We start from the raw sequence: 11,153 nt of genomic DNA on the forward strand, positions 1-11,153 counted from the left end.
TCCTGCAAAAGCTGTTGGATAAGGGTCGTTCCCCTTCCACGCTCAAGGTCTATGTAGCAACCATAGCAGCTCTCATGCTCCTATAGCTGGCCAGTCAGTGGGCAGGAACAACCTAGTTGTTCTTTTTTGAAGAGATCTAGGAGGCTCAACCCGCCTCACCCCATTACCGTCCCTTCATGGGATTTGCCCACAGTGATGAGGGCCCTGAAGAGCCCCTCTCTTTGAGGCGCTTCTGACCTCCGCCCTCTGATGTTGAAAACCGCTCTACTACTGGTGTTAGCATTGGTAAAACGTATGGGGGACCTGCAGGCGCTCCCTGTGAGCCCTGCCTGCCTCAAATTCGGGCACTATTATGCTGGCATACTCCTCTTTGCGCCTAAAATGATCCATGGGAGTCAGAGCCCACTTGACTAGAGGCGTCGGCTCGTCCTGGGTTTGGTTTAACGGTGTGTCCATTGCAGAAATTTGCGTAGGGTCCTCTCTGCTTAAGATGGCCTCACTCTTGACAAAGCCAGTACTGGGCAGTTGCTTCCTTTCTGTATGCTCTTGGCACTCAGTCAAGTTCGGAGGCTGTACAATTTCCTTGGGATGATTACTTAGGCTGGGCCATCCTCTGTGAGTTTGGTCCTATTGTTTCCTGTGGGTTTCCCTGCAAAATAAGCTCCTCTGGTGCTTTGGGCGAGATCAATTATTAGTCGTTCCTCTAGCATAGCATGACGGGATTGTACTGGTTCCCTATAGTGTCTTAGCAAATGCAGTATGAGTGAAATATTGATAGGGAACGTACTCGGGTACAGGAACGAGTACTGCGTTGCTGGCTGTGCTATGTAGCTGCATGACTCAGTCACTGCTTCAGTCAAAGCAACCTGTGGATCCTATGGCGAAATGCGTGTTTATATAGCCAGATGGCCCTGCCCGAAAAAGGCTTCAGTCATCAGAGAAAAAGGAATTTTTCCATAGCATCTTAGCAGACACAGTACTTGTTCCTGTATCTCAGGGAACCGAGATTTCGTTAGTAACCGAGTACGTTTTTCACTAATCACGCATAAACATTGCTTTCTCAAAAACACAATCATGTACATACATGCTGTTTACATATTATTTTAGCACAGTTTGCAACTGAAAAAAGCACAAATTTCAGAGCATATCAAAACTTCTCCAGGCCCCCAAAACACCCCCAGGCACCAGAGGGTTAAATTGTGATCATGTAAAATACAAATTCAATCCTACTAAAATATTTTATTAGCCTACATGACACCCATATCTGTGTAACGATAATGATCCACTGGAGGCGAGTTGAATGAGATGAACCTAAGTGCAGCTTTATTGTAATCCAAATGTGATATTCAAACAAACATTAATCCAAACCATGACTTGACTTGACTTGACTTGAATGAAACAGACATAACTTGGCATTAATAAAAAAGGCATGAACATAAACATAGACTCACCAACAGCAGGAAGAATATTACGTTAATACACGGCAAGAGACAATGCCAACATGAGGGCTATATCAAATAGAAAGGGTCACATGACATGAACAAACCAATGAACAAACAGACTAGAACAACCGATGAGAACATGACACATTAACAATAGGCTACCTTTAGCTTTACGCTGGAGTTGGTTCACCCTCCGCCTATGGGGGTATTTCATGTAAATATTTTATTTTAAGGGGTTTGGCTGACATAAATGCTTGGAAACCCTTCCATTACATGAACACACATTGATAAACATAAAAACAACAATGACAGGTCTTCCAGGTTTAAAATATTTTTGTCCAAACTTTCAGAACCAACAATTACTGAAGGTCAATGGATATGAGGACGACGTAGTTGTAGCGAATTTTAGCTCAAAGGGAAATGTATATAAATAATTACAATTAATTATGATTAATTACAATTACTTATATCAGCTGCCAGTAGTAACTGTAGCAGAATCAATTTTCCATCAACTAATCTGTTCGCTCAGCGAACATTCAGTATAATCTTCAGTATAATTCAGTATTCAGTATAATCAACTCTAAGAAATGATATTTTCTTGGCCACAGAAAATAACTTTCTTAAAGTACCATTGCATTAGAGCATGTAGCTCGAATCGGAATCGTAAAGGGACATTAATTTGCAAGGCAGAATCAGAATCAAAACTCATGTAATTTGTGCACAATAGTTTATTAACGAAGGACTAACACATAACTAATCTAAACAAACAAACATGAAATCACTCATACATGGGGGAATGGTCAGTGGGAAGCAGTTAGAGAGAGAGACAAGGAAATGAAGCTATGAAAAAAAGTCAGTTAACCACCTGCTGTGAAACCATCAGTGCTGTCTACATCTTATACTAAACCTCTGTATGTTTAGTTAAGTGTACGATACTTGCATTGCCTTGGTCGTCGAACAAGTGTCCAAATGCAGTCTCTGAAAGTCTTGGTGGTTTGAAGCAGTGGTGGTTTTGGAATTGCAATCACGTTCTTCCGGGTCTGAAGAGTGATGAATTCCAAAGATGTCCTGACTCGTTGGTGACTGGGAGTTTCTTCCCATGTGAAAAGTGACGAAGAACCAAGAGCTGAGAGGGACCCAGCTGAAGTCCTGTGATCTTTGAGGAATGGAAAGACAAGGCCGCAAGGCCTGACGCACGCTTAGGGAAGTCCTGAAGAGTTCTAGCTCATCTTCTTAGGTTCTCCAAGAACCACTGACTGACTGAGGCGAGTCATGAAGATGAATTCCAGGGTTAGGTCGAACTGTCTGGCTCTTTGTGATCGAGAGCCACAGCTCTGTATGTTGGGCCTGTCGGGCCCGCCGGGCACGCCCTGTGCCGGCTCCGGCTCCCAGTGGGTTCCTCCACACGGGCAGCAATCGGAAGACGTTGCAGACGAGTGAGAAAGTGAAGAGAGAGAGAAGAGAGAGGGGTCGATGCCTTTAAACTCTCTGGAGGCTGTGCCTCCAGGAGGTCCATGAATCAATGGTAACTTTCACCTTTGGAGAGAAGGTTTAGGACTCTTTGTCTGTGAGCATGGTAATCTGCATATGTAATTCGATTGGGTGTTGATGCAAAAACTACTAAGGTTTCTTAAAACACTAACATGTTGCAAAGGTATCAACATCTAATTTACACCATCTTTTAGATCATTAAAATACGAACTCAAAGAGTCCAAGCATGACATAGGTGGGTTATACTACTAGTCATCTATCATAATACATGCATAAAACAGTAGAAAGACAAATACAAATACAACAGACAAAATTAAAATACATTGCAGTAATACTGTACACAATAACCTGGGCTATGTGTGATAGGAAGGTCAAAGAAAGGTTTGTCTGTGAATGAATAGGAAGGAGTCTATCTCTATAGGCACTGTGTCTTTCCTATGGCAAATGTAGCATGGGCAGATGTGCATTCCTTGAAGCAATAAAACCTGTGGTATCAGATCGTTGTCCTGGCAACTGAGCCCTTTTGGGGTGTTAGTTGCTTTGGGGGGGTTTGTCTCCAGAGCTCCAGCATGTAGCTGGCCTGTTGTGTTTAAAGACTATTTGTTAAATGTAACAATTAATGTATGTCTGATTGGTCCAGACGCTACATAGTGTTTAGTAAGTTGCATAATTATTTGTTTCATACATGGTCTAATACAGGGGTCTCCAAACTCTGTTCTGGAGGGTTGGTGTCCTGAAGAGTTTAGCTCCAAGTTGCCTCAACACACCTGCTTGGAAGTTTCTAGTATGCCTAGTAAGACCTTGATTAGCTGATTCAGGTATGTTTAATTAGGGTTGGACCTAAACTCTGCAGGAGACCGGCCCTTTAGGACAAAGTTTGAAGACCCCTGGTCTAGTAACTTGAGAGGTGATTTTTTCCCCCCAAAATCAGAAGCATGGTTTGCATTTATTTACATGACATTTGTGAATATAGTCAAAGCTGAATGGTTTGACACACAGTAGGATTTTTATAAAGGAAAATTTACAAGAAAGAAAAAAGAATTAGGGAAAATCTTCTAATTAAGATTTGAAAATAACCAGAAGATTAACTTGTTTTTGAGTGTTGTTTATTTCAACCTCCTTGTTTTTCTGACCTAAGGGACTTAACATTGAGTCACATTACCATTACGATAAAGCACATGAGAATATGGCAACCCCCTAATTGCATACTCAACAACAATATAAGATCATGTTTAGTTTGTGCATCTACAGAAAACGTAGAGAGATATTCCAGAGGAACACACTTGATATTTTTGATGTGCAGACTTTTTAACAGTAGGCAACACAGATCAGTCTTCTGGATTCCTTGATGTCACCTTAGCATCATCGACTGCAGTGTGTCTCTGTTTTGCTTTAAATTGCTTTCCTAATTATAGCTTTAAATCATTATATTAAACTATATCATTTAATTAACAGGATATTTAGTTAAAAAAATCTTCACGATTGTGAAATGAACAGTTCAGAATTGAACAAACGCAAAGACTTTTTTGGAGAGGCTGTTTTCAAAAACTTCACTGTGGTCTTGTTTGGTATCATTATCAATTGTATTAACAGTTTGCTGGTTTATACTTTCTTCAAGAACCCTGTCTTTGCTCAAGAGCCCCGCTATATCCTCTACATGCAGCTGATCATCAATGACATGGTTACACTGTCTTTCACTGTGACTTTGTTTGTGCTTTCTTACACACTACCAGGCTTTAATGTTGCTGTCTGCTGCATCATCATCTTCATTGGAGGCATTGTCTACAAGAACACACCACTAAACCTGGCCGGCATGGCTACTGAGCGCTTTGTGGCCGTCTGCTACCCTCTACATCATTCACGAATATGCACCATCCAAAACACCAAAATCCTGATCTGCATCATCTGGCTGGTGGGAGCCGTGCCTGCCGTGGTGAAACTCATGTAATTTGTGCACAATAGTTTATTAACGAAGGACTAACACATAACTAATCTAAACAAACAAACATGAAGTCACTCATACATGGGGGAATGGTCAGTGAGAAGCAGTTAGAGAGAGAAACAAGGAAATGAAGCTATGAAAGAGTCAGTTAACCACCTGCTGTGAAACCATCAGTGTTATCTACAGCTTATACTAAACCTCTGTATGTTTAGTTAAGTGTACGATACTTGCATTGCCTTGGTCGTCGAACAAGTGTCCAAATGCAGTCTCTGAAAGTCTTGGTTTGGAGCAGTGGTGGGTTTTGGAATTGCAATCACGTTTCTCCGGGTCTGAAGAGTGATGAATTCCAAAGATGTTCTGACTCAATGGTGACTGGGAGTTTCTTCCCATGTGAAAGTGAAGAAGAACCAAGAGCTGAGAGGGACTCAGCTGAAGTCCTGTGATCCTTGGGGAATGAAAAGACAAGGCCGCAAGGCCTGGCGCGTGCTTAGGAAAGTCCTGAAGAGTTCTAGCTCATCTTCTTAGGTTCTAAAAGAACCACTGACTGACTGAGGCGAGTCATGAAGATGAATTCCAGGGTTAAGTCAAACTGTCTGGCTCTTTGTGGTCGAGAGCCACAGCTCTGTATGTTGGGCCTGTCGGGCCCGCCGGGCACGCCCTGTGCCGGCTCCGGCTCCCCGTGGGTTCCTCCACACGGGCAGCAATCGGAAGATGTTACACACGAGTGAAGAGAGTGAAGAAGAAGGAAGAACAAGAACAAGGGAGGCGGTCAACCGTTTGCCTTTAAGCTCTCTGGAGGCTGTGCCTCCAGGAGGTCCGCGAACCAATGGTAACTTTCGCCTTTGAAGGGAAAGTTTATGACTCTTTGTCTGTGAGCATGGTATTTTGCATATGTAATTCGATTGGGTGTTGATGCAAAAACTACTAAGGTTTCTTAAAACACTAATATGTTGCAAAGGTATCAACATCTAATTTACACCACCTTTTAGATCATTAAAACACGAACTCAAAGAGTCCAAGCATGACATAGGTGGGTTACACTACTAGTCATCTATCAAAATACATGCATAAAACAGTAGAAAGACAAATACAAATACAACAGACAAAATTAGAATACAATGCAGTAATACTGTACACAATGACCTGGGCTATGTGTGATAGGAAGGTCAAAGAAAGGTTTGTCTGCGAATGAGTAGGAAAGAGTCCATTTCTATAGGCATTGTGTCTTTCCTATAGAGAAATGTAGTGTGGGAGATTCTCTCTACATACTTGCAGGTTGTAAAGTTTATCTGATCTGGCCGAGGTATTCTGGTGTCCATGGTAACCAGGGGCCTAGTGGGCCATTGGAGACATCTCGGCAGACAGTGTTGTGGATTGGGCGAGGGGGTCTGTGATTATTTGTTAATTTAATGAATCATTGATTTAGCGAATCAAATGAACCATTGTGTGTCTGATTGGCCCAAACGCTACACTTCAGTCTTTTCTTTAAAAAAAAATAATGTCAGTGCAGTTCATGTCAGGAACCATTATTTGTAGAACCAAATAATACCTTTCAAGGAAGAGTTTTTAGGTTTTATTTGTTCAACTTCAGTGTTTCCAGAACCTAAAAATAACTTATACAGAATGTTCCCTATTGGTTATTTTTGGGGTGTTATTTTTTTAACCATGTACAGTAAAGTTCCAGCGCTGTGCACTTGTGTAATTAACAAAAGTAATGGTTGTTTTGTTTTTACTGGCTGACTCTTTATTGAATATTTACTTATAAAAAGTGGTTTTTCTCAACCACTTTGCCTCATTTTTTGAAACCGTCTTAACATTCTCTAAACTGTAAGTGCAATTTTCACAGCGGTATGCATGCATTGTTCACTTGCAGAAAGCAAGCTTGAGGTGCAGAGCCAGTGGTTGTTTTGTAGGCAAACATCAATGCCTTGAATTTAATGCAAGCAGTTATTGGTAGCCTGTGCAAAGTTGATGAACAGAAGTGTGACCTGTTCTTTTTGGCTCATTAAAGACTACTCTGTCTGCCACATTCTGGATTAATTGCAGAGGTTTGATAAAACTGGCTGGAAGACCTGTGTTGCAATAGTCCAGCCTGGATAGAACAAGAGCTTGAGTTGTGTAGCATGTTCTGATAGAAAGGGCCTGATCTTCCTAATGTTGTATAAAGAAAATTGGCAGGATCTGGTAGATTTAGCAATGTGGTCTGGGAAATTCAGCTGATCATCAATCACAACTCCAAGGTTCCTGGCTGTCCTTGAAGGAGTTATGGTTGATGTGCCTAGCTGGATGTTGAAGTTGTAATGAAGTGATGGGTTTGCTAAAACCACAAACAGTTCGGTCTTATCAAGATTAAGTTGAAGGTGATGGTTCTTCATCCAACATAAAATGTCTGTTAGACATGCTGAGATGCAAGCAGCTATGGAATGAGAAATAGAGTGAAGTGTCATCAGAATAGCTGTGATATGAAAGCCATGTTTTAAATGACAGAACCTAGTGATGCCACATAGTTCTTGGTCCAAGAACTGAGCCCTGAGGCAACCCAGTAGCTAGATGTTGTAACTCGGACATCTCACTCCTCCAATATACCTTTAAGGACATATCTGAGAGGTGAGACTCAAAGCAAAGCACTGTATGTGTTATGTCAGGAACCATATTGAGTTTAAGTGAGCAGGAAGTGATCTGACATGTGCAGTGGAGTAACTAGCACAAGATCAGTGGAGCAGTGTTGTGTGTAAATAAGGTCCAGTTGGTTATCTAATTTGTTAGTAGCTGCTTGAGATCAAAAGAGGCAGGCAGAATGTAAAAGTCTGCAGCCTGAGGTTTATGTAGGTGGACATTTAAGTCTCCAAGGATAACTAGAGAAGTACTGTATCATCTTCAGGGAAGTTTGAGCATAACACATCTAACTCATTCAAGAAGGTAACTAGTGGACCTGGGGGTCAAAAAACAATTACAAAATTGGTTTTAAGAGGGTGGTAATGGTAACAGAATGTGAAAAGTTATAGTCAGGGGATGAATAAAAAGCAATACTTATGTCGCTTGTCTGAGTCCTCGCTCAGTGGAGTCACGCATATAGAGTCACTGTCTTATACTCTTCGGTCTTCACTCGAGGGCTGCTGCGACCGCTGCCATGGTATACCGACCTCTCTTATACCCATCTTACAAACTGTAATTAAATTCAGCTAAACAAGCTTTACTTTTTATCACAACAAAGGGCCAAGCAAGCACATTCCTGTTGTGAACTGTGAATTTTCAATTTACACATAACACGTTTCTAGATATAAATGTACTGTACAAATAGAAATGTATTTATACAGCATTGCCATAGCTGCTGATCACAGCTTGTAAATGCTTTTCGTTGCCTGACTGAAGTAATTCTGACATGATGTGAATGCAGGATTATTTTATGACTAGTTTATTCCTTTGTCACAGTTCCAGAGGGTGCAAATCTGAATCTGGTTGTGTGTGGGAGTAACAGAGAATTAAAAACCTTCATATCAAACCTGATCCTGAATCAGAGCGAGAGAAGATCAGAGCTCAGCTCAGAGTGTGTGAGGAGAGACGTGGAGCTTCATGGACGTCTGATCAGTCTGGTGGAGCTTCCAGCTCTGTTCAACACTCAGCTCTCAGAGGAGGAAGTGATGCGTCAGACTCACCGCTGTGTGTCTCTCTGTCATCCTGGAGTTCATGTTTTCATCATCATCATTCCTGATGCTCCACTTAATAATGAAGACAAAGCAGAAATGGAGAAATTAAAGAGAATATTTAGCTCAAGAATCAACAAACACATCATGATCCTCATAAAGCAGAATTCAGAGCATCAGACAGAAAAACTGAATGAAGAAACACAGTCTGTCATTCAGAGTTTTGGAGGACGACATCAGTTCATTGACCTGAACACACAAGTGTCTGTGTTGATGGAGAAACTGGAGCAGATTGTTGAGAAAAATAGTGGTGTTTGTTTCTCCACTGAGACATTGTTTGAAGCACAGATGGAAAAACTGCTGAAATCAGATGAAATGAAGAGGAAAATCCATCCATTAGAGACATGGTTTCAGTCACAAGGTAATGATCGGAAAATCTAAATGGATTAAACATACTCTTTGTAATTGCTAAAGTCTACACAGATGTGTGAGAGAATAACATTATTTGCAGAGATCAGAAGAAACAATAGCACATGAATTCTCAGTATAAATTGCATACATCATTCTCTGATATTTAAATAATTGACAATCTTCATTTGAAATGTAACTTTTCTTTGATCTATCATTAGACTCAAGAGAAAGAGAAGATGAACTGACGATTGTGCTGCTGGGAAAAACTGGAGTTGGGAAGAGTTCAACTGGAAACACCATCTTAGGAAGAAAAGCATTTAAAGCAGACATTTCTCAAACATCTGTAACTAAAGTGTGTCAGAGAGAAACAGCTGAAATCAGCGGCAGACGCATTACTGTGATCGACACTCCAGGACTGTTTGATACTGAACTGACTAAAGAGGAGATCCAGAGAGAAATCACCAACTGTATTTCCATGATCCTGCCTGGACCACATGTGTTTCTCTTACTGATACCAGTAGGACGATTCACTGAAGAAGAGGAAAAATCAGTAAAGATCATTCAAGGTACGTTTGGTGAAAACTCATTAAAGTATATCATAGTGCTCTTCACCAGAGGAGACTTTCTGAAGAACAAAATCATTGAACAGTATCTGGGAGAACCTGGATCTACTCTTAAAAACCTGACTGAAGCATGTGGAAACAGATTTCTTGTGTTCAATAATGAAACTGGAGACCAAACACAGGTGACTGATCTACTGCAGAAGATAGACAACATGGTGAAAGCAAACGGAGGGAGTTACTACTCATGTAAGATATTCAGAGAGATGGAAAGACAAATACAAGAACAACAAAAGAACATACTGATGGAGAAAGTGGAGCAACTGAACAGAGAAAAAGAAGAATTGATGATAAAACATGAAGAAGAAAAAAAGGGGTTGATAATGAAAATGGAGGAAGATCATGACAAAGAGAGAAGGAGAAGAGAAGAAAAATCTAAAAGAGACATTAAAGAAAGAGAGGAACAAGAGAGAGAGATACGAGAGGAGATGAAGAGAGAACGAGAGGAATGGGAGAAACAGAAACAACAGGAAAGACAAAGAAGAGAAGAAGCGGAGGAGAAATGGAGAAAGAAAGAACATGAAATGTGGGGTGAAAATTATCAGAGACTTAAACAAGAGATAGACAGAATGAAGATGAGGATGGAGGTAGAAAGACAGAATCATGATAAAGACAGAAAGAGAAGAGAAGAAGAGGATGAGAGAAAGAGAAAGAAAGAACAGGAAACATGGGATAAATATTACCAGAGACTTGAACAAGAGATAGAGAGAATGAACATGACAATGGAGGAGGAAAGAGAGAATCATGATAAAGAGAGAAAGAGAAGAGGACTTTAGAGAGAGAGAACCGTATAAAAAAGATACATTAATGACACTGAGAAACAAGAGAGAAGATGGGAAAGGATCTGAAGAAAGAACAAGAGGAACAACAGAAATTACAAAATAGGAGAAGAAATGGAGTAATAAAGAAAACGTACAGGCAATATGGGATGACTTAGGAGAGAAAGTTCAAACATGAAGACGAGAGAGTTCAGATAAACCTGGAATACACTTAATAAATGCACTTAAGTTGCTTTTTGGTATTTAATGTATTTGCTCTCTCTCTCTCTCTCTCTCTCTCTCTCTCTCTCTCTCTCTCTCTATATATATATATATATATATATATATATATATATATATATATTTTTTTTTTTTTTTTTTTTATTGTACTAAATGCATATTAAATGTCTTATTTTGGAACAACTTACATATGTTAAATATAGAGGTCAACTGATTAATCAGTTTTGCTGTTTGGTTATCGATTAAAATCCATACTAATTATTTTTGCCGGGTTGCATGTGTAAACTCTGTTTTAATTTGATCTATCCAATAACAGTGTAAAGACTTCAATTAAGTAATAATTGTGTATAGTAAAAGGGATAAAAAAAATACATATCTTTTCTGCAGTGGAGATCAAAATTATAGAACAGTCTATAAAAAACACATTTCCTCCTCCACCTTTCACTGACTTCTTTACGCACTGGGGGTTGAGTCTTTCCCCAGTTTGAAGCTGAACATAATGTTTTCCATCAGACCCAAAAATATTAAACTTGCTCTATTCACTAAAGTTGAATGTTGGATGAGTTCTCATCTGTCCATGCAACACTGGTTCTCAGCAAAGGTGA

At 40.2% G+C, this 11,153-nt stretch overlaps 1 protein-coding gene across 1 annotated transcript; it reads left to right on the forward strand.

Moving 5' to 3' along the window:
• The first annotated feature begins 8,236 nt into the window (after positions 1–8,236).
• On the forward strand, positions 8,237–10,615 carry LOC127159029 (GTPase IMAP family member 4-like). The gene is made up of 2 exons (XM_051101974.1): positions 8,237–8,940; positions 9,149–10,615. Exons 1-2 carry the CDS (start codon positions 8,517–8,519, stop codon positions 10,324–10,326), a joined length of 1,602 nt encoding a protein of 533 aa, XP_050957931.1. The 5' UTR covers positions 8,237–8,516; the 3' UTR covers positions 10,327–10,615.
• Positions 10,616–11,153: the final 538 nt, after the last annotated feature.

This window comes from Labeo rohita, unplaced genomic scaffold (genome assembly GCF_022985175.1).
Source record: "Labeo rohita strain BAU-BD-2019 unplaced genomic scaffold, IGBB_LRoh.1.0 scaffold_186, whole genome shotgun sequence".
In the NCBI taxonomy this organism is placed as follows: domain Eukaryota; kingdom Metazoa; phylum Chordata; class Actinopteri; order Cypriniformes; family Cyprinidae; genus Labeo; species Labeo rohita.

Excerpts from the sequence above, each read along its gene's own strand:
- LOC127159029 (XM_051101974.1), top strand. The coding sequence starts at position 8,517 with ATGCGTCAGACTCACCGCTGTGTGTCTCTCTGTCATCCTGGAGTTCAT. Across the intron at positions 8,941-9,148 it reads GACATGGTTTCAGTCACAAG|ACTCAAGAGAAAGAGAAGAT; the intron begins GTAATGATCGGA and ends ATCTATCATTAG.